Here is a 24636-nt window from a genome sequence, read left to right on the forward strand (position 1 = left end):
GCAAATGGAGCTCCAGCTGCCCAAAGCATATAAATCTTGAGCAACTCCGAGTCACTTTGAGTAATAGTTCATTTTCTGATTTAATTTTGACTGTGACCAGAGCTTCTAAAAGGCATTTTCAGTGATGGGCTTGTCCCAGGGGGAGGGGGATCAGTCCCAAGAACTAAATGTAGAATAAAGGAGGCTCCTCCCTGGCCTATGGCTGAATCCCCGGGCAGGACCATTTGGGTCCATCTCGGGAAGGTCTCACTTCATGCTGAGTTCCCTGGTGCCTTCCAGGCAGAGCTGGCGAGGAGGATGGGGAGATCATCCTCACCACAACCCGAGCACCGTGCTCTGACACAGGGCAGGGCGCACACGTCTGTCCAAACTCAGCACAGGTCCCCCGGCCAGGGAATGGCTCCCAGTTGCATTATTTCCCTCCCGGTGTGTCCCGGTGTCAGGGAAGAGGTGTAGGACTCAGAAACAGCGCAAGCTACTTCAGAGACCTGATGAGAAACACAAATGCTGCTTTTCTCCATGGATGACGCTGTGCCCGTAATTGGGAAAGGCTCTTGCGGCTGCAGACAGTGCCCTTTGGGGTGTCCTCTGCACCCCACGGCTGCTTCCACGTGGGCTGGCATAGCCCTGCTCTCCACACATGGGGCAGTGCTGTCACCTCGGGGCTCAGTCCCGCTTGCACTGGCCACCCTGGCCAGAAGGAAGAGGGAAGCCATGGGGCCACGCTGCTGATGGAAACCCCCGGAGCGGCGCAGCCCCATGCAGCTGCGGGCACCGAGAGCCCAGGGCTGCGGCACCGCCAGTGCCTGTGCCTGCCCTTGGCTGCTGGAGACGGGGGATTCACACTCCCCATAGCTCAGGACAAACAAATAAATACGCAGCAGGACCTGTAGAGAGAGAGCTCGTTGGTAATGAGCCCGGCTACCATGTCCCAGCCTGCCTAATTTATGGCTGACTCTGCTTCATTTCCCCACCGTGCCGGCGGGCTGTCACCTTGCCGCCAGGGCAGCTGCCGGTAGCTGTGGCACGGTGCCACCGCGCTTCTCCGGGGCCCCAGTACAGGGGGATGGGTGCGGTGGCCACAGCGCAGGACCGGCATGGGCAGCTTTCGGTGGCGCCAGGCAATCCCACCATCCCACTCCTGCTGCGACTTTTCTGCCATTTCATCACAGCCACAATTAGGTACATTTCTGCATGCCAGCACACAAGATAGCAAACCTTTCCTAGCGTGCAAAAAGTGCGTGCACCATCCCCGGAGCTGCTGGCGGGGTCTCTTCCCATCTCCCACACGGGATCAGCAATCCCAGCTAATGCACAGTTTTGCCAGTACAACAGCCCCTGCACCAGGGGCTTTGCTGGCTGCCCGTGCCAAGGCGGAGGCGATGAGCCTCCTCGGCACCGCGTGGCCATGCTGGGCTGAGAAGCGCGGGGAGCCCGAGCCTGACGGCACAGTCTGAACGATGGCTGCAGGGAGCTGCAGACAGAGAGCACTTCTGGAGATCCGTAACAGCGATCTGGCAGGGACTGCACACATCAGGCTGGGTGCCAATTGCAACCATTGGCGTAATTAAATCAAGGTCCTGCACAGCCAAACAGCCGCAGCTGACCCGTTTTGTGTCTGTGCCGCTCTCCGCCTTTGTATGAAACTGTGCAGCAAAACATCCCCTTGCTGCCGCTTCGGCTGTGAGCCAGCCTGCAACAGGACTCTGCCACCCGCCCGCACAGGGCAGCCGGCTGGTGACACAGCGACCGGGGGCTCTGCCTCCCCCAGGATCCACCAAAGCACTGCAAAAGCTTTGAGTTTCACCCCAAGGTGCAAGAAGAGCACTCTGGAAACGTCAGAAACTTTAATGGGATCAGGTACCTGCTTCCCTCTGCAGGCAGGGATGCAAGGGGATCACCTGGAGCAGCTTCTGCCCACCTTAATTACACTGGGTTTGATCCTGCACCCTGCCAGCTCGCTGTCCTCAGTCCCCCAAGGCGCACAAGTCACCCCCTTCCAGTGAGACAGTCAAACCACACAGAAATGGGGTCCCCCAGCCTGCTGGCTGACAACTGCCCTGATTCCCAGGCTGGGTGCTTGCAGGACCACCGGTCAATGGAGCTGCAATTCAGCCCTTGCCTCTGCAAGAAGGGCTCCAGGTGCTCTCAGAGGGGTTAGTGAGGCTCCAGAGAAGCCAGGACTACCCTCCCCCAGTTCCTGCCATTCCCACTGAAGGAATAACTTGATGGGAAAATTGCAACTCGAGATCTTGAAGCATCACTGGGAAGACAGGACAATACCCCATCACCGACTTGATTGTTTGTGTGACTGCCAGGGCTAAATTACATGAAAAAGCAAAGAAACAAACCCTTGCAATCAAACTCGTGACAAGAAGGAAAAAAATGGCCAGAGTAAAATCAATGTACATGCAATCAAGCAGCAACCATTCGGGAAGAAAAAGCAGCTGCCTTACTGTTCAAAGTCTTCTTGCACCAAAGGGTGGAAGGCCTCTTCTTGGCACTTAAAGGACGATGACTCTTCTTTGACCTTTATGGAAACAAAAGACAGAAGAGGTTTCAGCTCTGCTGTGGTGCCGGGAGCAGAGCTCTGAGAGCGAGAGGCAGAAAACAAAGCACAGGTTCCTCTTGCCCTGCGGAAAGCCCGGCAGAGCCCGGCTCCAGCCGGCCAGCACTGCGCTTTGCAGAGGTTTGGTGATGCTGAGCTGGGGGACCACAGACTTCCCAGGTCCCAGTTTCAGCTCTGACATGGTGAGGGACACGGGCCGTGGGCTGCCAGGGAGGCTGAAGCCCCGACGCCGAGAAAACGCACCCAGCAAGCTGGGGAGGCTGCTGCTTTTGTCAAAAATCTGTTTTTCTGTGAATATTTTCACACCACAGCAAAGCTTCAAACTCTTCGTCCTGTCTTTGCATCGTGCAGACTGACAACAGCTTATCAGGATATCGCCTGTGACAAGTTAAAACCACTTTGTGAACCCGAGCCCCGCAGGTGTAAGCCAGCGGCACGGGACCACACTCAGCATGGTTTAGATCCCGTACTTTGAGCTTGTAAAAGGAAAATAAAAATGAGTTACAGGAACGACTTCGTTGACACACTTTTTAAGAAGTTCAGTGAGAGCAGATGAGTCTCTGTGATTTATTTCAAGTGTAATTCACCCTTGCAGTGCTAAAAGCGAGGCCAGCGCGGTGCTGGGTGCCGAGACGCCGGCGGGAGCCAGCCCGGGTGGTGTGATCTTGACTGCCCCTGAGCATGGGGTGGTGCGGGCAGCCCCGGGGCAGGATTCCCACCAGGGTCCCTCCGGCCCGTTCAGCATCTCCCTGCTCGTCCTGCCACCGCCAAGGGTTCACCCGCTCCCCGGCAGCTGACGCTGCAGCCTGGCAGCCAGCTCTGGGCAGCATCTCAGGTGCCAGCCGCAGCCAGGAGAGCCCCGGCAGCGCCCGTCCCTTCCCGGGACCAACCGCCCTGCAACCGTGGCCGGAGGCAGCCCCGCTTTCCTCTCCCCCGCTGCCTCGTGGCTCCCTGGCACGCGAAGTGCAGCGTATGGAATTTTATTTTTCCCCTGAACGCTCTGGAAGAGAAGGAACGAGACCGAGTCCAAGCTACAGATTTTGCTGCCTGCTCTCTGAGCCAGCCACCTCCATCCAAGAACAAACACAGCAACAGAACAGGCCTGCAACTGTAATAAATACAGCCTAATTAATCACATTACTCATGAAAATATATTGGTGTAATTAATAACACAAGGCATCTATATTGGCCTCTGTGGCGCAGCAAATTATGAGGCAGTAATACTTGGACGTGTTGACCTGGATTTCATACATAATCCATCAAGCCATTCCCGCCAGATCGGGTCTCCAGAGGCACGAACAATACAAAAATGATAATTAAACAAAAGCAAGATGGACAGCAACAGTGTCACATTAATCACTCCCAATATTGCGGGGAAGGGATGGGACACCCTGATTTTGTCCTGCGTACTCTTACACTTTTCTCTGTGCGGGTTTTGGTATTTTAATAGGCCTAGAAGGGGGATCTATTGCTGTTCGTTACATGCAAGAACAGATTACGGTTTGGTGAGTGAAAGCATATTGCAGTGTCGTTATCCAGGAGCAGCAGGGAGGAGAGGCTGCAGCTTCCCGCAAGGATTCAGGGAATGGGTGACACGTGGTCACTGGCGAGGGCAATCCTTAAAGCAAAGGGAAGAGAGACCAGCTCAGGGAGAGAAGGGAAAGCAAAGCGCTGGGTTAAGGGAGGAAGGGGGCGGACAGACATGCGTACTCATGGTCCGTGCCAGAGCCCGAGGTATTCCCGAAGTCACCAGGGGTGAGCCAGGAGACGAGTGACCGCGTGCCACCCGAAATTGCAGGTAGTGCAAGGTAACACGCAGGACTAGTTAAACCCAGCGTGGCAGCAGCATGCCCACACAGCACTCCTCCTCGGACGCTGTTGTGCTGCTTGTGAGTTCAGTCCGGCCGGCGTTCGCTGCGACGGCAGAGGGAAAATCCAGCCGTCGCAGCTGGGAAGCTTCATAAAAGGCACAACAGTGGTCAAAGGGAAAGAAAAGAAAGAAAAGAAGAGGGCATCAGTGACATTGAGGGAAGGCCAGCGAGCACCCCTGGGAGCAGCAGGGCGGAGGGACCGCGTCCTGCGCAGGAGGGTGCTGCAGGGGCAGGAGGGGCAGGGATGGGCAGCAGCAGCGATGCGAGGCTGGGGAAGGCACCCGGGTGAGGGCTGGAGGCCGGCATGCGCCTGACGGGGAGGTGACAGGGACAGGCTGGGGCAGCGGCACACAGTAAAGCACAGCAGAGGCGGCCAGAGGAGCTCTCCTGTTGACCCTCTCCTGGCAAAGGGGACGCAGGGTTTCCTGCTAACCCCACCGAGGGCAGGAGGCTGCTCCCTGTGCATCTCATTCCCCACGTCAAACGTGTCTACACAGCTGGAGCCCACCGCCGTTGCTGCAAGTGCCACCTGAAGTCCTCGCTACTGACACACATATTCCCTATTAATGCAATCCCCCCATCCTGCTGCAAACGAGCTGTCCCCGGCGAGGCGATCCCAGCTGCGGCGATGCCACCTGCCAGCCGGAGCTGACTCCTGCCCTGTGCCCGTGTGTGGACCAAGAAGGGTAAACACCGAAATAAAGCTACCCCTGGTACCAGAAGAGGAGCAGGGCTGAGGAGAGTCCTGCTTCACTGGCTGGAAACAGCAGTTAGTAATTACAAGAGAGTAATGCACGGAGGGACGCGAGTCCCGGCCGAGTCATGGGGGTTGTTTGTCGGGCCAATCTGTTTGACCGCCTCGTACTGACTTTCACTGATGGCCTCGGTTCGACAGCAGCACAGCAGCCAGGATATACGTGCCTTTTGTACGGGAAAAGTGCTGCTGGGAATCCTCGTGCCCTGACATAACAATGATACTTTGGAAGTAGCGTGTGTTAATACCAACAACAGTCTTGAACAGTTAGATTCAATTTTTTGCAAGTATCTCATAAATTGCAGCTAATTTATGCTCTCTGGACCCAGAGAAATAAGCAGCATGGCCTGCTGGAGGAGTGGAGCATGGGAAAGCTCCAGAGCTGCCCAAGGCCACAAAAGGAGGTCGTCTCAAGAGTCGTTCAAGTGGAGCCTGAATTCAAACCCCATCATCATCTTGGTCTTTCACATGCATCTTCCCTGGCCTCACATCGGCCTTGCAAGACTTTCGCTCTGCCAGGAAATTACCTAGGGGGGAGAGTTTGCATCCCAAAGCTGCATCGCAGCAGTAAGCGCTGCAGAACAGACCCGATGCTGCCCTGAGCTCACACCTGCAGCCCACTGCACCGGCAGCCGCGGGGCGCACAGGCCACTGGCCCTGCTCAGGGACCGCAGGGCTCTGCAGAGGGACCGCAGGGCTCTGCCCGCTCAGGGACCGTAGGGCTGCGTCCACTCGACGCCGGCTCCCCGCACGGCACGGCGCTGCGGTCGTGCTTTATCCAAAAGGAACCGGACTTCAGCCATCCTGCGCCTGGTACCACAGCTTACGACAACAGGTTTCCAGAGCTGAATGCATCTTCTTTGGAGAGGTCCTCAGACACATTTCATTGACTTTATATTTCATTACTGTTATCAGTTCTTGAAAGACAAATGCATGTTCAGAGGGAACCCTTTGATGAGAGGTATTGGGTAAGGTATGAGGGATGTAGCTGGCTATTAGGTGAATCTGGATTTAGTATCCCATTAGTGAGATTATATTTGGCAGTGGTAAGTAAAAGGTTTGCAGAAAATAGACAAAAATATTTTCAATAAAAAAAGGAAATCCTCTGGTCAAAACAAAACAAAAAATAATGAGTTTGCTTAATTCAAGTATGACAGCAAGGAGGTCTGCGTTTGCAGCACGGGGAGTTAGTGCACGGTCCCCCAAGGCTATACCTGGGCTTGGGAGGGCTCCCATCAAAACTTCACCTACTAAATTAGTTTAATCATGTCTGTCATTAGTCATCTTTGTTCGAGCCCTCATTTGGAGGCCATTTAAAGGGGATTAGAGAAAATCTCCTCTCTTTATTCCCTTACAATAGTGATTAACTCTCAGGACTCGCAAGGCATTTTCATATTGATGGAAAGAAGCAAAATGAACTCATAACCACAAAAGCCGGCGCCCTCCACCATGAACCAGGACTCAAAGCCAGCATTAGAGGAGGAATGATTGGGATGACACCTGGGGTGCTAATTTATACACAGGGGAGCCGCCAGTACAGGGCTGAAGATTAGAGGGCTCAGAGAAGTGCCAGCGCAGTTCAGTGCGACTGTAAATGACGTCAGGCAAGATCCCACGCTCCGGCAGGGAGCCATGCCAGGCGGTTGGTTTCCCGGCCAGCTGGTGCCCGCCTGGCCCCTGCGCCCGGCCCCGACTCACGCTGGGGGGGGGCGTTTGGGGAAATGCCTGGCTGCCCCCCGAAAGGGCCACCACAGCGTCACCCGCTTCCATTAACTGCCTGCTCGGCCCTTTGCTGCCTGTTTGAGCACCTGTGCTTGTGCGGGGGTGTGGATGAAAACTGTTCTTGCTGGAAAGTAGAAAAGACAGGAAACATGCTTTTTTAAAAAAATCCGATAAACAGAAAGATATGCAAAAATATAACTCAGGATGAAACTGACTGCAGGTACTCCAAAATCCATCAATCACTTTGAATTACACAGAGGAAAGCCTTTTGCTGGAGATGCAATTCGTGTTTTTCCAACAAGTGGGAAGTTCTGCAGAGGAATCCTTTCCCCGAGGACGGACTTGGCTCCCCAGAGGCCCCCGCAGGCACGCAAGGCACTGAGCAAATATTTTCTAATACAAACCAATTCAAAACAACTCGTAACAAAATGTTCAGAAGCAAATCAGGCACTCGGAAAGCCAGCAGGCCGTCAGGACATGGACACTACGAGCCAGGGTAAGAGGCATTTTAATCAGGCTGGTTCCCTTTCTCACCCTTCGGTTCTGTCCCAGCAGCGTGCGTGCGCGGTCGAGCTGTGCCAGCAGGCAGCTGCCCGCTGCGGTCCCGTGCCCTGCTCGCCAGCTCTCCTCGCTGCCCGCATCAACCACCCCTGCCTTGCAAAACCAGCCTGGCTCTGCCTGCACCTGAGCGACCCGAGCCCGGCTGGCGTCTCTGCTGCCCGGGGCCGGGGCTCTCCTACCTCCTCCTTTTAACCAAAGAAACACTGCTGACACAAACAGCCTTTTAACATTATTTACAGAACCACTGTCATGATGTGTATTTGCCCCTTTTCACCTCGCCACGGTGCTCTCAGGAGCCCCTCCGGCCCCAGCTGAGCTTGTGCCGGCATCTCCAGCATGGCAGAGCCCCGGCTGCGGTGCAGCAATCCCTTCCTCTGGCGGAGAGGAATGTGCGGCACTGCAAACAGCCCGGCGCACAGAAGGGACCCTTGTTTAGCAAGCTCATTAATCTTTAACAGAGCATTTGGGTTAATTTGAAAGGTTACTCACCCGTCAGTGTGAAGGGATCCCGACGGGAACGCTCTTCCAGCAGCCAGCACCGCAGCCTTCGTGGGGAAGAGAGATGGGCAAATGAAACCCTCTTACAAGAGTACAGTGGTACTTGCATCCTTTGCCCTAAAATGGGGAGCGGCCGGCGGTGTGCCCAGCACACCGGGCAGGGGAGCATCCTGCTGCCCCGCAGCCAGACCCCGCCGGACTAAGGGAAAACATCCCCGGCTTTCGTTACCTCCTCCCGGGGCGGGATACTGACCTTGCCTTGGCTCCGCTCCAGCGGCAAGCGAGCACGGGGTCGTCGGCGTAGCGCAGAGCAAGGGGCGCATGGTGGGGGGCACGGAGGTGATGGCGGCCGGGGCAGCTCGCTCAGCGATGCTGCCGCGGGCTCTTCCCCGCGAGCCTGCAGCCGGCAGCGGCAGTGGGGCTCCCCGGCAGCGCCGTGGCATCCCAGGCTGCCGGCAGCAGCTCTGCCGGCTTTCTGCCTGTGCTAGCTCTCGCCATCACGCAGCCCGGCCGCCCCGGCATGCCGCAGCGGCTGCTCACTAAATATAGCTTAAATAAAAGCGACCGCCTGTGCCTGCATTTGAGCCACTTTTCTGACTTCAGCGACTGCTCCGGTTTTGGATTTAGCATCTACTGAGACAAGTCCTCGGTGCATTGTGTGTTAAATAACTAAGGTTAATTTGATTTGATGCACCACTTCATTATCATAAACAGCTCACAGTATGTCAGTCCTCTGTAATTACAGTTTCCTACAGCCGGCATCTTGTTCAGTTTCCGTCATTGATGGTGCTTCCCTATGATCACCTCGCAGCTAAGCACTTCTGTGTGAACTTCCCTGAACAGTAATTAGGTGTCATTTATTCTGTAGCTGACGGTTATACTAATTTACAAAAATAGGGGCAAGGATATTAAATTTACCTTTCATTACAGCCACATTTGCCTCTGATTATTGGGATGAGGCTGCGCGTGCAGGAGGGCAGGCGGGGAGGAGAAGGGACGTTCAGAAGGAAAGATGCTCCTGGCAAGGGGATGCCGCGGCCGGGGGCTCCCGGGCTCTGCTGCCGGTGTGCGGGCGCTGAACAGCCCCGGGGAGCCCCAGCATTGGCGGGCCAGGCTCAGCAGTCCCTGCAGAGAAGCAGAGGGCGAAGCACAGTGCCAATCACCGCACCACGGCCGGTGGGCTCCCAGGTGGGATTTCTGCCAACTGGGCGAAGCGGTGCTGCTCGTGCCCACGCTCCTGGCTGCCAGGCAGAGGGGTGCTTTGCCACCAACAGCAGCACGAGAGCGGGCGCAGAGCACAGCCAGCATGCCAGCATATAGCAAACTAAATATGCAAAGCCACGGTCAACGCCCTTCTCCCACTTGGCCCCTTTTGGCCGCCGGTCCCTTCTCCAAGACGGGCACTGCCAGATCGATGGCAGCAGCACCCCGCCTGCCAGCAGGCACTCACGGGAGCTTTCACTTCCCCCAAACACTGCGATCCCGTGAACAAACCTGCCAGCTGCCGCTCTCCCGCATCCCCACGGACCCCCGGCTGTGGGCCCTTCCTCTCCCGGTTAATTCGGATATTGGCCCCCGGCCATGGCACCTTGTGAGGACCATCGCCCACAGAGGCAGTGCTGGGCAGGTGAAATGCCTCCTTCCATTGAAGCCCCATCCCTGCAGAGGTCCTGCTGTCGTGGTGCCTGCTGTGCACGCCACAGAAACCGGGAACAGCCAGCCTCCTGCACTCATGGCTGTCCAGTGACCGTGGTTGGGGGCACCCCGAAACTCCTCCTGCCGCTTCCCTGGCTGCAACAGCTGCAGTCACCCAGCCTTGCACCGAAGCCTTCATACCAGTGAGGCTTCCCAGCCGGCTCCCCTCCACACGGACCTGCATCCCAGGCAGGCGTGGAGCCAGCCGGAGGCACGGGAGCCTCCCGCGGGCCAGGGTCCGCTGGGGAACACCACTGGCCCCTGCATCCCTAACGCAGCACCTCCAGCGCTGACGACTGCAGCTTTAATTGCATGAAATGACTCGGCACCAAGCCAGGGGGGTGAATCCGCTGACCGGCAGCTGCCCGCCTCCGTTTGGGTGCCTGCAACAGTGATCCCAGGTAGATAGAAAAGCCAGGGCTGAAGCCAGCGGTGGTTTACGTGGTATTAAAAAGTCATCCCAGATAAGGCACGTGAAGTGCTGTGGTCCTGCGGGTCAGGGCTGCCGCCGCTGAGAGCAGCTACAGCTGGGTGGTCCTGCTCCTCCTCGGCTGCATCTTCCCATCAGAGTAAAGAAACAGCTGGGAGTCAGTGATGATGAGGACGGGCACTCCAGCCTGCAGGCACTGCAAGCCCTGCCCTGCCGGAGCTGGGAACAGACCTGCCTGTGCAGCCGGGGGGGGCTGCTGATCTGCCCTCCAAAACGGGCGTGTTTCCTCATTGTCTCAAACTTAATCACATCCTCGTACTGGAGGTGCAATGCTGGTGATGTTTGCCATTGATTTTGTTTGACAAATAACTCTGGTGTTTGGCGTCTTCCTTATTTGCAGCTACAGAAACACGACCACGCTGGCCCATCCCACAGGCATAGCAAAGCGGTTGGTGGGACAAATCCTGCAGCACCACATGGTTGAAACAACATCGGCCTGCTGGGACGCAGCGGAGTTTTGTTAAGCTCGAATTAACAGCGCAGAAAAATTTAAAAGAAACACACTATGGCTATGGGTAGAGTTGCAGATGCCATGAGCTGCCTGACCCCACAATGGCAAAGGTTAGAAACCCTAATAATAAAAGCAGCAGCCCTGCCCCGGGCTGAGTAAAGCTGCTCCCAGTGCCAGCATGGGAAAGCAGTACACAGCACGCAACGGGAATATCCAGCATAGGAGAGGAATACCCAGGACACAAGAGGAACACCCGGCAAATGACAGGAATATCCAGTATGCCGCAGGAGTACCCAGTACACAAGCAGAATACCAAGTACACAAGAGGAAAACCCAGTATAAAAGAGGACTACCCAGTACACAAGCAGCATACCCAGTACACAGAGGAACACCCCGGGAGCGCCCCGTCCCCTGTGCCCGGGCTGCAGGCCGGGCTCCGGCTGCTCCTGCTGCCCGGGATAGCCGGCGGCAGCGGCCGCGGACCTGTCCCCGGTGGCCTGGCTGCAGCGGGTGGGTTCCCCTGAAGCCTGGGTTCCCCTGAAGCCTGGGTTCCCCTGAAGCCGGGTTCAGGGGAACTGTCCCCAGCCTGGCTGCCCACCACCACTCCCCTGTGCCGGGCACCGCCGCAGGCTCCGTCCCTCCTCACCGAGCCGTGTTGAGCAGCGGGATGCTCTGCACCCAGGTCCCTGCTCACGGGAGAGCAAACAAAGCGCTCACGCAGCAAAAGTCGCTCTCGGTTATCATTTCTGTTTTTTTTTAATTGAAATATCCACGGAGCTGAACTGATGGTGTTTGCACTGACTGTGGAATTAGCAGGGTACTAGACTGTAACAATATAAAATATATATTGTTAAAAGCCACTTAAGACTTTCTCTGGAAGGGTTTGCTGAACCTTTGAACAAGAGCCCAGGGGACAGCCCTTTATTACCACTGTGACCAGGTCAATTACTCTAGAACTGAGCAAATTATTTATGAGGTGGTCAGCCTATTAAAACATTAACACATCCATCACTTAGCTGCTGATCTGGCTCCTGTCTTTATTGCACTGGTGTTGGGCTTGGGAATTTACGGGCATTTTATTTGGTTCAAAGCTACATTTACAAGAAAAAACACACCCACAGCTCTTACTTTCACAGAGCCCGAGTTACAGAGGGACCCTCTGGCTCCTCCAAACTCATGTGAACTATTTTTCATTTTGTTTTTTGTCTTTGTTCCTGTTGCCTTGTTCATGGTCTAAACAAAGGCACAAATTGCAGGTCTTTAATTTGCAGAGATACTTCAGAGCGTCAAAAATCAAATTTAGCTATTACCATCAGAATTCTATCTGCCCTTTAAGTGTAAGTGCTTGCAGTGGGAATGCATGATGAACTAGCCGAGCCGCTCCTTTGAAAGTGATAAAGCATCAAATCTCGAGAATAAATGGGCTGTTACAGCTGCGGGCACCCCGTGGTTACAATACAGCAAAGAGAGGCAGATAGTGCTTCGCAGGAAGAGGGGGCATTTATTTCTGTCTGTCAAGACACAGGAAAGATGGAGAACATACAAGGGATGGGAATTAGTGTCTTAATCTACTGCGTTTACACTCTTCCCTTTTTTTTAAATGCCTTTTGGCTAGTCATTTTCCTGCATCTGATATTTTATTATCACATCTTTTATGACATTTCCAGATACTTATTAAATCAAGATGGAGAGCTCTGCTTTGTGTGCCAGCTGTTTGATGGGGAACCCGGAGACCAGGCGGAGCGGACGGGGATGCCTGGAGATGAGGGTCCAGCTCCGGCCATCCCCCCGGCTCGTGGGGAGCTTGGGGGGGGGAGGAGTGGGTGCCCCAGCCCCGTGCCTGGGGCGGCCGGGGGCAGAGGACGTGGGGCTGATCTGCGGCTCCGGAGGGGCATCGAGGGGCCTGGCAGGGGCTGTGGGGCAGGGGCTATGGGGCAGGTTGTTGCTCAAAACAAGACAGAAAGTGCTTGGAGGGGTTGGGGCACTGCAGCGGGAGACACTGCCCCTTGGGCAGTTGGGCAGCGGCAGAGCCCAGCGCCGGGGGGACGGGGACCCTCCTCTAACGGGACCACGGACGGGCTTTGCCCACGTGGGTTTAAATCCATTCCTACACGATGTGGCACTGCATCCTGGGAAGAAATGGATACCCAGGTTTTACTCCAGCACAAGAGAAGGCTGGACGTAAATCTGTATGAGCAGAAGCAAACAGAAAGCCCGCAGAGACAATCCTACGCAGTGTGCCCAGGCTGAGCTTTAGAAGTTGGGGCCTTTCATGGCTGGTGGCCAGAGCGGACGCCCCGGACGAGCCCTGCCTGTGCCGGGCACCGGCACTCCCTGAGGAGCCGGGCACAAAGTGCCTGCACAGCCCTCCCTGCCCTGGCTCTCCCCGCACCCCGCAGACCCCCCAGACCCACCGGCAGCGCTGCCGTGAGCCCAGCCCCAGGGTCCCGGCAGCTGCTTCTCCCCAGCAGCGTGGAGGCTCAGCACAAAGTCTGCAAGGGGGCCGGCTGCTCCGCCCCATCCCAGGAGCTGCTCTCGGGTGGGCTCCGCTGCTTGTCACACGCATTTCCCAAATGCTTGAGGTTTTTCCACACTCGCCTCTTCTGAGCCTCGGCTGTCCCCGCGAGGACACGGGGGTGGCAGTGCTGGAGCTCAGTACAGATGTGGCTCCAGGCAGCTGCTGGCATTATGAATCATACCTCACCCCGGCGTGCAGAGCACACAGACACACGCGGGTGCCCCAAGCAGCCACCCTGCGCCATCGCCACGACCCCACCGGGGCTGCAGCAGGGCTGAGCTGCTCACCGAGAGCCTCGACCAGCGATCCCGGTGCAGTCCTCACCCTCCACCCCACCGCCACACTCGATGGGGGTAGCCCTCCGGCCCGGGGGGGCCCCTTCAAAGAGCAGCCAAGCTGACTGCTGGACTCAGAAATGGAGCAAGAACCTGTCAGAGGGCTCCGGCGGTCACAAATGCCTGGGGCTCAGGTATGAAAAGGGCAGGCACAGCGGGATGCGCTGCCGCAAAGCTCTGCCTTCCTGCTTGGCTCAGCACCACACCGCGACCAGCTTCAGAGGATGCATGTCCAGGACGGGGGCAGCGGAGAGGGGCTGGAGGGGAGCCGAGGGCGGTCGGAGGACGGGGAACGGGGTGCGAGGAACAACCACGGGAACTGGGCTCGTTCGGCTGAGAGAAGAGGAGCAGGAGAAGAAATAAAACCACAGTCCAAGAAGCGCCAGCCAGACCCTTAGCTGTGAAACTGCCTTCGGCGCGCCCTGCTCCTGCCTGCTGCTCGTCTCCCCAGCAGCACAGCCTGCTCCTCTCACCACAGCTCCTCCTGCGGCTGGGGATCTCCTTGCTCCAGCTTGGGGTCCCGTCCATCCCTGTCCCGTGCCGGGGGCAAAGGCCATACGAACTGTCCCCAGAACTGGCTGCTTTCCCAAGGACTACTCACCCCTCTGCAACGGACAAGGAGCTGCCGCAAAAGGGAAAGGAAAAAGCTGCTCTTCGTGTCCCCTGTCGATAGGACGGGAAGCAGCAGGCGTGGATCTCTCTGAGAAAATTCAGCTTTAGCTGAATGAACTGTGCCAAGCCCAGGACCTCCGTTGTGGCCCTTCTTCCCGAGGCGTGAGCAGCAGTGAGGCTGTCCGCCCCGTGGACTCCTTCCCCCCTGCCGTCGGCATCCCCGAAAGCACGCCTGCTGCAGCAGGACGCACATTGCAGGGATGCCTCCCGCTCACCCGACCCCAATCCCCTGCCAGCCTCCCGGGGGGCCGCGCACAGCAAACTCTCCATTTGCTGGCGGCCTTCTTAATTACCGACCATTTGTTAACAGCCTTTGATGAATTCATTCTTAATTCCTTGTGCTAATGGTGGAGGGCTGTTCTCCGGTGGTTCCCGCCGCTCTCGGCTCTGGGCAGCGCCCGGCTCCCCAGCCGGAGCCACCCGGGCTGCGCAGCATCGCCTGGGCTTTGCAAGGGCTGGGAAACTCTGAGGCCTGGACAGGTCCTGGGGCTCTCGGCAGAGTTCTGGCTTCCTACAGGGTTTCAGCTCTCATGTTTGAACATTTAAGGTCGGTGGCACCCGCAGTGATGAAGCAAACTCAGAAGCAGAGCCAGCTGCAGGACCCACACTGCACAAGCACAAGATCCGTGTGGACGGAGCGCCTGGGCAAATCCAAGTGTAACAGTCGGGAAGGTCCCAGGGGAAGGTCCCTCGTCCTGGGGGAAGGTCCCTGGCGCTGGCACCCAGCTGGCTCCTGGAGAGTGGCTGCGTCCCCTCTTTGCATGGGGTATCTCTGCTGATCTGCAGCTCTCAGAGCTCCTTAGAAGAGTGATCTGCATGCGAACCGCTCTGGAAGGCAGCAGTAAAGCCTGAAAGAAAAGTGCCTGCGGGCAGCCCTGGGAGCCCATCCTCCCTGGGGAGCTGGGCACAGCCCCGCCGGGAACAGGAGCAGAGCACAGAGTGCAAGAGCTGGTCCCGACAAGATGGGCCTTTGCTGTCAGCCCCCCAACAGCCCCAGAGCTGGGAGGGAGTCAATGGGGGCGAGGAGGAGGAGAGGGGAGGAAGCCTCCCTGCACAGGGGGGCTGGGGAGGACCCACCACCCCGCGGCTCTGGGCGCTGGGCCAGCCCGTGTCCGACTGCGGTTTGGGGTGTTGCTGCAGCAGAATTCGGCCGCCCCACTTGCCGGCCAGCACAAGTGGTGCACAGCTGGAGGTCTGCACCCAGGAGCGGTCCTGCCCACCGAGGCGCCCTGCCAAGAGGTGGCACCGAGGCCCTGGCACGCGCCAGGAGCCATGCCTGCAGCTGCAGGCGCGGTGAGACCGGCAGCAAGACCGCACAGGACACAGGCTGCATGTGCACACCAGGGCGTGCGTGTGCAACATGGGGGGCTGTGCGCTTCGCACGGCACGTGGAGGGATGCCAAGCTGGCCTGGGGCTTCCACCACGTCCTCTCAGTCGCACCGCGTAAGGGACCCCAGGAACCAGCTCCTGCGCTCCGGGCGCGGGTGAGCCCGAAGTGCCCCGCGGGGAGATGCACGGGCCGTGACCTGAGCACAGGGTCTGCAGCCGCCCCAGCCCCGGCACAGGGCTCCCTGCGGCATGGCTTGCTGCTGCCCGAGCAGGAGCCCCCGGGACCCTGGCACTCAAAAAGCCCTTGTAAATTATAAACCAGCTGAACACGACTTCACACGTCCTCTCTCTTTGCAGGGCCGGCGGCAGCTGCAGCCTTGTAGTACTCGCGGCAAGTGCGACCCGGGTTATTTCCCTGAAAACATCCATCTCGGCAGCCGGTCACACCCCCTGTGCCGGCAGACAGTGCGGGGCACAGCCAGCCCTGCCGCCCCGGCCGTGCCGCCCATGCCTGCGCCGGGGCCCGTGCAGCTGATGGGGATCAATTTTCCTCATTACTTATCCCCTTCGTACCACAGGGGAACGTTCACGTGAGCAGGTTTTGATGGGAGCAGAATTGCTTGCCACAAAATTATTACGGAGCCAATTAAACCGAATAAAAACACAGGGTCTGAGCAAACTGCTACGGGGAGAGCTGGAGAAATGAGCCGGGGGACGGCACGGCGCGGCAGGGCCCGGGTCACTTGTTTGTTTGTTTAAGTGCTCGTTCCCGGGGACAGCTGGCTGCAAGTCAAAAAAAATCTGTACGAGCAGCAGAGAAAAATTATTCTCAAGCAGCGACGCCGCGGAAGCTGCTTCCTCGCGATTGAATTAAAAAAGACTTAAGACTTGGAAGAGCCAGCAAATGTGAGAAAGGGGCAGGGCGGATATTCGTGCCAATTAAAAGCTTGCATAGCTCATTCCCCCAGACGGCAAATCCTGACTACAAACATGAGCCCGTATTTACCGAAGCCGCTGCTGCCGCCTCGCATTCCAGGCGAGCACAAGGGAGCCGGCGCGGGACGCCGGGTGATTGGCAGCCGCATTCAGCAACACACAGAAATCCCTTTTTATTGTTGTTTCTGCAAGCATCTTTAAAGATGTCTCTGAAACATATGGCTTCCTTCAGCGGCACAAAGGGACTAATGATCGCCCGGGAATGCCCCGAGTATTAAATATGGGATCACTACGGTTACAATGCCACACCAGAACGGCAATTCATATTCGGTGTCAGCTCAAAAGAGCTTTTTGTGGATAATTAGTTCAAGGACAAAAAAAAAAAAAAAATTGTTACCGATCCTTAAAACTACGGCGGCTGCTGCGGCGCGGTCCGGCCTGCGAGCCGGGCTCGGCCCATTGTCTGCCCTGTATCGCGGGCTGCGCCTGGGCCATTTTACTTTTCTCTCCCGCTCCTCTGCTGACAATGCGCGGGGAACAAAGGCTTGTGCCTGAACAGGGGCAGTAATTCACCCGCGCCCTTCAGCGCCTGCACGCAGCTGCCCTCTTCCCAGCACGGCTGCCAGCCGCACCAGACACCGCTTCACCCGGCCCTCCTTTCCCATGGTCTCCGGGGAGACGGCGATGGACCTGCATCCTAATGACAGGCGCCCGCCGAGCGGCAGCCGGCTCCCTCCGGCCCCTTCCAGGCTGGGGCTGCGCCGTGCCGGCACCGGCGCCCCCAGCATTACGGATTCGGCCCCCGCCTCCCGCGCGGCAGCTCGCGGGGGAGAGCGATCGGCCCCAGCCCCGGCGGGGACATCGCCGGGGAGCGCCGGGGCACCGGCCGAGCGCCGGAATAAAACCGGCGTCGTCCGAGAGCCGCCGCTTCGGCAGCGCCGGCGGGGCCGAGCAGCGGCAGCGGCGGGCACGGATCCCCAGCGCTGCGCCCACCCGGCACCAACCGCCCCTCGGAGGCGGACGGGAAACAGCCCCCCCCCGATCCCCCCCCAGACCCCCCCCCGGGACACGTCATTTGTTAAATCCCAGCGTGGAGGCGGTAAAAGCCGGGGGGCCGCGGGGCGCCCCGACCCCCGCCCGCAGGGAGCCCTGCGCGGAGCGCGGCGACCTTGGCGCGGAGGCAGGCGGCGGGATGCGCCGGGCGGGAGGGCGGAGGCGCCGAGACGCGCCGGGCGGCCCACGCAAACCTCGGTGCGTGACACCCCCCCCCCCGCCGCCCCGGGCCCCCCCCGCGAAGGGCAGCGCCGCGGCCCCCCGGGGCCCCCCGGCCGTTCGCCGCCGAGCGGCGGGAGGCTGCGCGCCCGCTGGCGCCCTGCCTCGCTAACGAGCGGCGCTCGGCGGAGCCGCGCCCGTTAACTGCCGGAAGGCTCCGGTAACTCACCGAGCGGGGGGCCGCGGGGCCGGACCGCAGGGCAGCCTTTCGCAGCGCGGCGGCGGCACGGAGCTCCCCGCGCCCGCCGGCCTCCGGGCGGCAGAGTGCGGCCGGGCTACAGCGGGGCAGGTGAAGGCAGGAGACGGACCCGCTTATGTTTTTGTGTTTAAATTTCTATTTTTTTTTTTTTTTTTTGAGCCTTTTTATTTTGTTTTGGAGCTCCCGCAGCATTGAGGGTCACGTGCCGCCGCCGTGAGCGCCGGTCGGCGCCGTCACGTGCGCGGGGCCAGGGCTCACGTGACGAGCAAACCCGGCGAGGCGCCGCTGCGACCCGTTTCGCGCCGACCCCCCAAAAAACCCCCCTTCGCTGTAGGAATCTCATTTGCAGCGCCCTAACGAAATAATTGATTTTTGAAGTAGGCTTCTAACCTTTCGAACCACGTAATTTCGGGGGGAGGGGGCGGGAGAACGAGAGATGGGAACGAAATGCCAAGATTTCGATGAATATTTAATACACCCTCCGCGCCCCTCGCAGGCCCCCGCGCCTTGGAGCCGCGCCAGCGCCGGTTGAACGCCAGCCTTTGTTAATAACTAAATTGACGCCTCCGTTGCCGTTCGGCGCTTGCGGCTCTGTCGGGCCGTAATCTGTCGCGGCGAATACTGGGGGGGTGTGGGGGGGGGGAAGCGGAACTCAAATGGGCGCCCACCCGTCCCCGACGCAAAGCCCCGGGGCTGGTGCCGCAGGCCGGTGGCACCGCAGGGCGCTCCCCCACCCTTCCACCCATGCAGAAGCCCTAATGTATATACATACACGTGTATATATAAAAATACATATATATATGGGTTTTTTTCCCAGCCAGAATTAGCAGCAGGCAGCGTCGGAAGGCTTGTTCCTGCCGTATTAAGTGCAGAATTTTGCATTATTTGAAATTTTCTTAATTTCAAGCAGAAGTAACAGGGCACGTACATTTCCGCGATTCCACAAATAAACATCTCTCTCCCCCCCCCCCCCGCCCGCCCGCCTGACACGACCTCCCCCCTTGACGCCTGTGAGAGCGGAGGGGGCTGCTGACGTGGATCGGCAAGGACAGCAAGCGTCGCGACATCCCCAGCACGGAGGGGCAGGACGCAGGGACCGCGACCGCCCGGGGGGCCAGACCTGGCAAGGGGGGGTGTGATATTTGGTAAAAGGACCGGGTTACAAACCAGCCACACCCCTGCTGGGCATCGAGAGGCTGAATGAAAAATCTAGTTCTGGGTGTACACAGAAACACAGATAAATAAATAAGAAAATTTTCCCTATGAAAATCGAGCAGAACAGCAAAACAGAAACCTCGACTCTGCAGAGAGGATTCGGGTACGGCCTTCGTTCCTGCGGCGGGGCTGGGTCTGCGTGCCGATGGGGACACCGCAGCTGCCACGGGGCGCCCGGTCCCTGGTAGCCCTCCTTACTTCGCAATTAGTTTAACTAATTGGGCAACAGCTCCAGCGTAATTCACTTGATTCCCCTAAACCATTAATTATTCTGCATTCAGGACAAACACGCTCTGCGGTTTGCTGTGTGCGGCGTGCCGGCAGCTTCATTGGCATTCCCGGCACACGGCAGCCACTGGAAACGGGTGTCTGTGGCTGCGCCGGGCTCTAACGAACCGCGGCGAGGGAACACTCGATTGGCCACATGCCGGAGGAAAGGGGGGGCGGGGGGGGGGGGAGAAAAACAAACCCAATTTTCATTTCATATTACTTCAGCTGCATCCGTGGCAGGGAAATGGTGGCTCCTCCGCAGGGGTGCCGGGTGGCTGCAGCTCCCACTCCCGGCAGCGGTGTGCTGCCGGCACGGGGTGTGGGCAGAGCGCCGGCAGCCATGCCAGCACCTCGCCGCACGTGAGGGCACGAGGGGGCCGGTGCCTCATTTCCATCGGTGGGGCGTGCTCGGTTCGGTTGGTTAATTCAGCGTGTGCCGCTGCAGTAACGGGCTCGCTGCGGTTCCCTGAGCATCACGAGGGCTTTGGGCTGGTGCAAGAGGAAGCGACTCAAGCCGACGGGGAGGGGGATCAATGCCAGCACTGTCCCGCTCCGGAAGAGCCAAAAGGGGTGGAAAACCACCGGGATCGGGCAACTTGCAGCTCTCGGCGCTCACGGGCCGGCTCTGCCGTGCCAGCCTGGCTGAACGCTGTGGTGCACAGCCCAGCCCTGGGGGTGGGGGGGTCACACCCGCCACCTCACACACCGGGTCACCTCTGTCCCCCCCCAACCTCGGACACGCACCCACCGAAGCACATGGGAATGCAGCTCTCCCGCATGCGCTGTTGTAGCAACAGAGTCTCACCTGTACGGGGACAGGTACAACCATCAGCCTTGGGACCCTGCGGCAGCGCAAGAGGCTGTCACCCATCGTCTGATGGTGGGTCCCTCCCTGAGACACCGCTGGCACTGAACGGGCGACCTGTGGCCATAGCTTCCACCAGAGAGCAGCTCGTTCCCGCGTACTCCTGCTCAGGGTTGGGCTGCTCCCGTTCCCACATCGTCATCTCCCTGCTGGCTCCAGCCGGCCAACACAAAGAGAAAACTCAGCTGAGGAAGGATACAGCTGGTGTCACAGCCATGCCACAGGCACGGGGTGGGAAGGACGTGCACCCACCTCCCTCCCTCTGGTGCACCATAAAACCGCCCCACACCCAGCCATGGCTGCGGCACAAGTGCAGCAAAACGCTTCTCCGGTTGTCCCCAAAACACTAAACTGTCCCTCGTGCTGCTACCCCTGAGATCACACATACCTCCTCGATACTTGAAGGCCCAGGAGGGCAGGATTTAACAACTCTGGTGCTGTCAGTGTGGGGGTGAGTCAGTACAGGGGGAGCCAGAGCCCACAGAATAGGGTCCCTGGGGTGCTGCTCATGGCCTCCCTCCATGCACGGGCTGTGGATGGAGCGGGAGCTCCTGCGCCGGTGCAGGTTTACAGTCCCCCCTCCTCGTGCTGCTGCTGCTGGGGTGCCCAGAACATGGCAGACGCAACCAAAAACAAAGGTGCGGGCTCCTGTGCCGCCCACAGGGCCATGCTGGCCCCCCGGCTGCACCCTCTGCTCCACACCCAGCTGCTTTGCCCATGTCCTGCACCGCACCCCGGCCTCTTGCTGCAAAGCCATGGCATCGCCGGGCCACCCGTGCCTTCTGGGCCCCCCGCTCTGCCTGCGGCTAAATGCAGGGTGGGCAGCGGAGAGGGCAGGGGCCACCCTCCCCAGGGAGCAGCAACACCTTCCCACACTTGCCTGCACACCACGGGCAGGTCGCCATCAGCGCCGCTCCAAAAGGGTGAACATGGTCTAGGGCAGGGATGATGCCAGGATGCGGCGGCAGCAGAGCAGGGCACGGCGGGGACGTCTCACCTACCTGCTCTGCCGGTGGAAGAGGAAGGAGCGGAGCGTGCCCTCTCCTCCGCGGGGAGAGGGGACCCCGCGTGCTTGGCCAGCGCTGTGCCCCCGCACGAAGCAAGCCGGGTGGCCACCGGGTACCAGCTCATTCGTGGAGGTGAAAGGGAGCGGCTGGCTGGAGACCCGGCATTTTCAGGAGCTTTTCTTCCCCCTCAGCAGAGATGAAGGAGCGCCCCGGCTTCATCTGTCATTCCAGCGCTGCTGCACTGAGCCGTAGGCACCGTGTTATGTCCTTGAGACACAGACCGATGCCATCTGGGCAAAATGCCACGAGATCCCTGGAGACCAGGGAGTATCGCGCTGCATCCAAGAGCCGCACAGAGCGCCGAGCACGCCGCCGCGATCAACAAATATTAACTGCTTTGTGGCTGGGGCGAAGCGTGGGAGCAGGGGGTGCGTGGGGGCACGGCTTGGCAGGGAGCCGGGGGGGCTGGCATGCTGTTAACCCCACGCCGGGTGTCCCTCCGGCAAGGGCAGTTCCCACGCACGGGCCAGGGGGCAGCGGGCAGGTCTCGGTGGGGCCGGCAGGACACGGAGCACTGATGCACCTCGAGGCTACAGGACACGGATGTTCAGAGGCCTCCATCGCCATCTCCGTGCCAGTGGTGTTCATGGATGCTCTGCCCTGCGGGGTTTCACAGCTCCCCTACGAGGCCGTCTGGGCACACAGGGCTGCCTGAGCATCCCCTCCCCACAGCTGCCCCACAGGTGGTGGCCACAGGACCACCACGGAGGGAAAGTCATCCAAGGGACATGTGCACCGGTTGTGTTGTCACGGGGGAATCAAATGCCCCAACCTGCCCAGATGAGCAGGAGCAAAGAGGCACCCAGAGGGTTTGTCCCCTGTCACGGGGGCGTCCCCAAGCCTCAGGCAGCAGCTGAAGGGCAGGTACCCACCCCCTGCTCCTCCTTGCCTTCGTGTGGCCGATGTCCTGCACGTGGTGCCAGCCGAGCCACTGCCACAGAGCACCACGGCTGCAGGTGACCAGCAGCCACAGCCATAAACAAGCAGCTCCAGTGTACAGGTCCCCACCAGCATCCCAGCCACGGAGAGATTAAAAGAAAAGCAAACCAATCACGAAAAACGAAGGAGGGGAGAAGCCATTCAGCACAGAGGGATCGCCGGTGCTTTTCCCAAGGTAAGGGGCAGTGCCAACAGCTCTGCCAACGTCCCTAGCCCTGGCTGTGCCCTGCACCGGCACAGGGCAGGCGGCAGCCGGAGCCGGGGAGCTGCGCGCTGCACAAGGCAGGGCAGGTTTGCACAGACACCCCGCTCCCTTTCTCCCACGAGACACCCAGGGAGAGAAATCTTCCCTAATTTAGAGAAATCTTCCCTAATTTAGGGCAATCTTCCCTAATTTAGGGAGCGTAAACTCTGGAGCCAGGTTCCGGCTCCAGAGCAGCCACCGGTGTGAGGCCAGCAGCTGTGCAGCCATGTGTTGAGAGCTGTTCCTTACAGAGATCTCTACTTCTTGTTGCTTGGCACTGAAACTTCAGTAGGAGATTTTTACAGTTGTTGCATCCTCCCCACTCTTTGGGGAAGAGAAGCTCTGGAGAAAAGCCCTCTCCCACTGCCCGCACCGCACTGATGAACAGGCTCAAATCCCCGTCAGCCGGCTGGAGGGCGCCTGCCGAAGCAGAGCGCACGCGGCCTCGGTGAGAGCCGGGACCAGGACGAGCCATGAGCTCATCCCGCACCCCCTCCTGCGCAATGGGACAAACCACCCCAGATCAGCCCCCGGTAACGATACTTCACAGCAAATCCCACCTTCAGCCTCTCCTGGGCCAACCCTTGGTCACCGTTTGCATCTACCAGGGCACTGCAGCCCACTAAGGGGGGAGACCAGGGGAGAAAAGGCCTGACCCGCTCGGCCGCCGAAGTGCCTTATGCTGCCCCAACGTGCTCAGCTTCCCCACAGTGCCCGTTCCCTGCCCACAGCCCGCAGCAGCCCGCGGCCACGGGTACAGCAGGAGCCCAGCTGCGCCCGCTCGCCCTGCGGGGCCGCCCAGCACAGCGCCGCGAGGGAGACGGGTTTGCAGCATGAGGCAAATTGCATCCATATTTTAAAAAGGAGAAAATTCAATATTTGGGGGGGGGGGGAAGTAATGCAAGATAAGTAATAGTCCTGGCAACCCTAAGGATACTTCAGGCTCCAGAAGAGCCATTATTCAGAGCAGGCTGGTTTAACGTCTGCAGTGCTGAGTTATCGCTGAGGCAGACTGAGCTCGTCCCTTGAACACATTCATTTTTATGGGCTGATTTGTATCGGTTTCTCTTTTTGTTTACGAATTCGGGCCCTCACTAGGAGCAGACGATGTCCTCTGCACAGAGCCTCCCTGGAGCCACGGATCTGGCTTCCTTCACCCAGGGACCGAAACGGCTTGAGGGTCCAGAGCGATCTCGGCCCCTGTGACACCTGAACCAGCTGCACCCGAAACGGAAATCGTTCCATTTCTTCGTCACAGCTGACATCTGCCCCGACTGCCTTCATGCAAGACTGAGATCAATTTTAAAAAAATCAGACTTCAAACGAATTGCAACCAAAGGAGCCCTGTGCCATCCCTCACCACAGAATTCCTTTCCTCCCTTCCTCAACACCCCACGCATGAGACCTAGAAAGCAGTCCAACACCAGGGCGAGGGGGTGGAGGAGCGGGGCGCAGCGGGGCGCAGCACGGCGCACGCCTGGCTGCCGGAGCTGCCGTCGGGAGGATGCTGCCCATTGCCCAGTGCAGGGAGAGCCGCCCCCGAGCCGCCGGCAGGGACCTTCTCGGGACCACGGGAAAAGTCCCATCTTCCTGGTCCTGCACAACCTCTGTGCAAGGGGGACCTGGGTCTGTCTGGGGTGTGAGAAATCCCCGGGGGGAGCCAAGGGCCATCCCCACCCGGCCGAGGCTTTACAAAAAGGGCCCTCATGTTCTTTGCAGTGGGAATGAGCTGGAAGGGGAAAACGTCAGATAAAGCCAAGGTTGAACAAGTGAAGGCAACCGTAGCCTCTTTGTTTCTCTAATTCCTCCTGCTGCACTTGCCGTGGCTGGTGGGCTCAGGTCCCAGGGAGCTGCTCCCCAGGAGCAGCCTCCGCCCTGGGACCCTTCCTCCCCCTCTGCCCTGAGGGGTCTCGGTGGAGGCAGAGCTGCAGGTCAGCACCTCTTACCTGTTCCTCTCTGCTCCCGAGATCCCTGGTTACCTTTTCCTGGGCATGATTTGACAATTCTTCCACTACCTACATCGAAACACAACACAAGCTTACTCAGCTGGAGCATGGCAGGTCTCTCCTCACCGCCAGCTGCCCCGGTGCCTCTGCAGCCAGCAAAGCAGCTGGAGGGTCTCAGAGGGGTGCAAAGCACCTGGCCCCGCCAGCTGCCCCCAGC

The 24636-nt window shown here is 59.0% G+C and overlaps 1 protein-coding gene across 10 annotated transcripts in view; it reads right to left on the bottom strand.

Annotated features, from left to right (window-relative positions):
• The window catches only part of TNRC6A (trinucleotide repeat containing adaptor 6A), a 96636-nt gene extending 76424 nt beyond the window's left edge, over nucleotides 1-20212 (bottom strand). For 8 of the 10 annotated variants that reach the window (XM_076350696.1, XM_076350701.1, XM_076350700.1 and 5 more), the window contains exons 1-2: nucleotides 20164-20212; nucleotides 2457-2530 (exon numbers count right to left, since the gene is read on the bottom strand). In XM_076350696.1, coding sequence (XP_076206811.1) covers nucleotides 2457-2530; nucleotides 20164-20187 — 98 coding nt within the window. In that variant the 5' untranslated portion in view covers nucleotides 20188-20212. Of the gene's footprint in view, nucleotides 1-2456; nucleotides 2531-17843; nucleotides 17990-19167; nucleotides 19193-20163 lie in introns of those variants that run through there. The other 2 variants (XM_076350706.1, XM_076350704.1) reach the window with 2 other exon arrangements.
• Between the last annotated feature and the right edge of the window lie 4424 nt (nucleotides 20213-24636).

Source organism: Aptenodytes patagonicus, chromosome 13, assembly GCF_965638725.1.
Source record: "Aptenodytes patagonicus chromosome 13, bAptPat1.pri.cur, whole genome shotgun sequence".
Taxonomy (NCBI): Eukaryota; Metazoa; Chordata; class Aves; order Sphenisciformes; family Spheniscidae; genus Aptenodytes; species Aptenodytes patagonicus.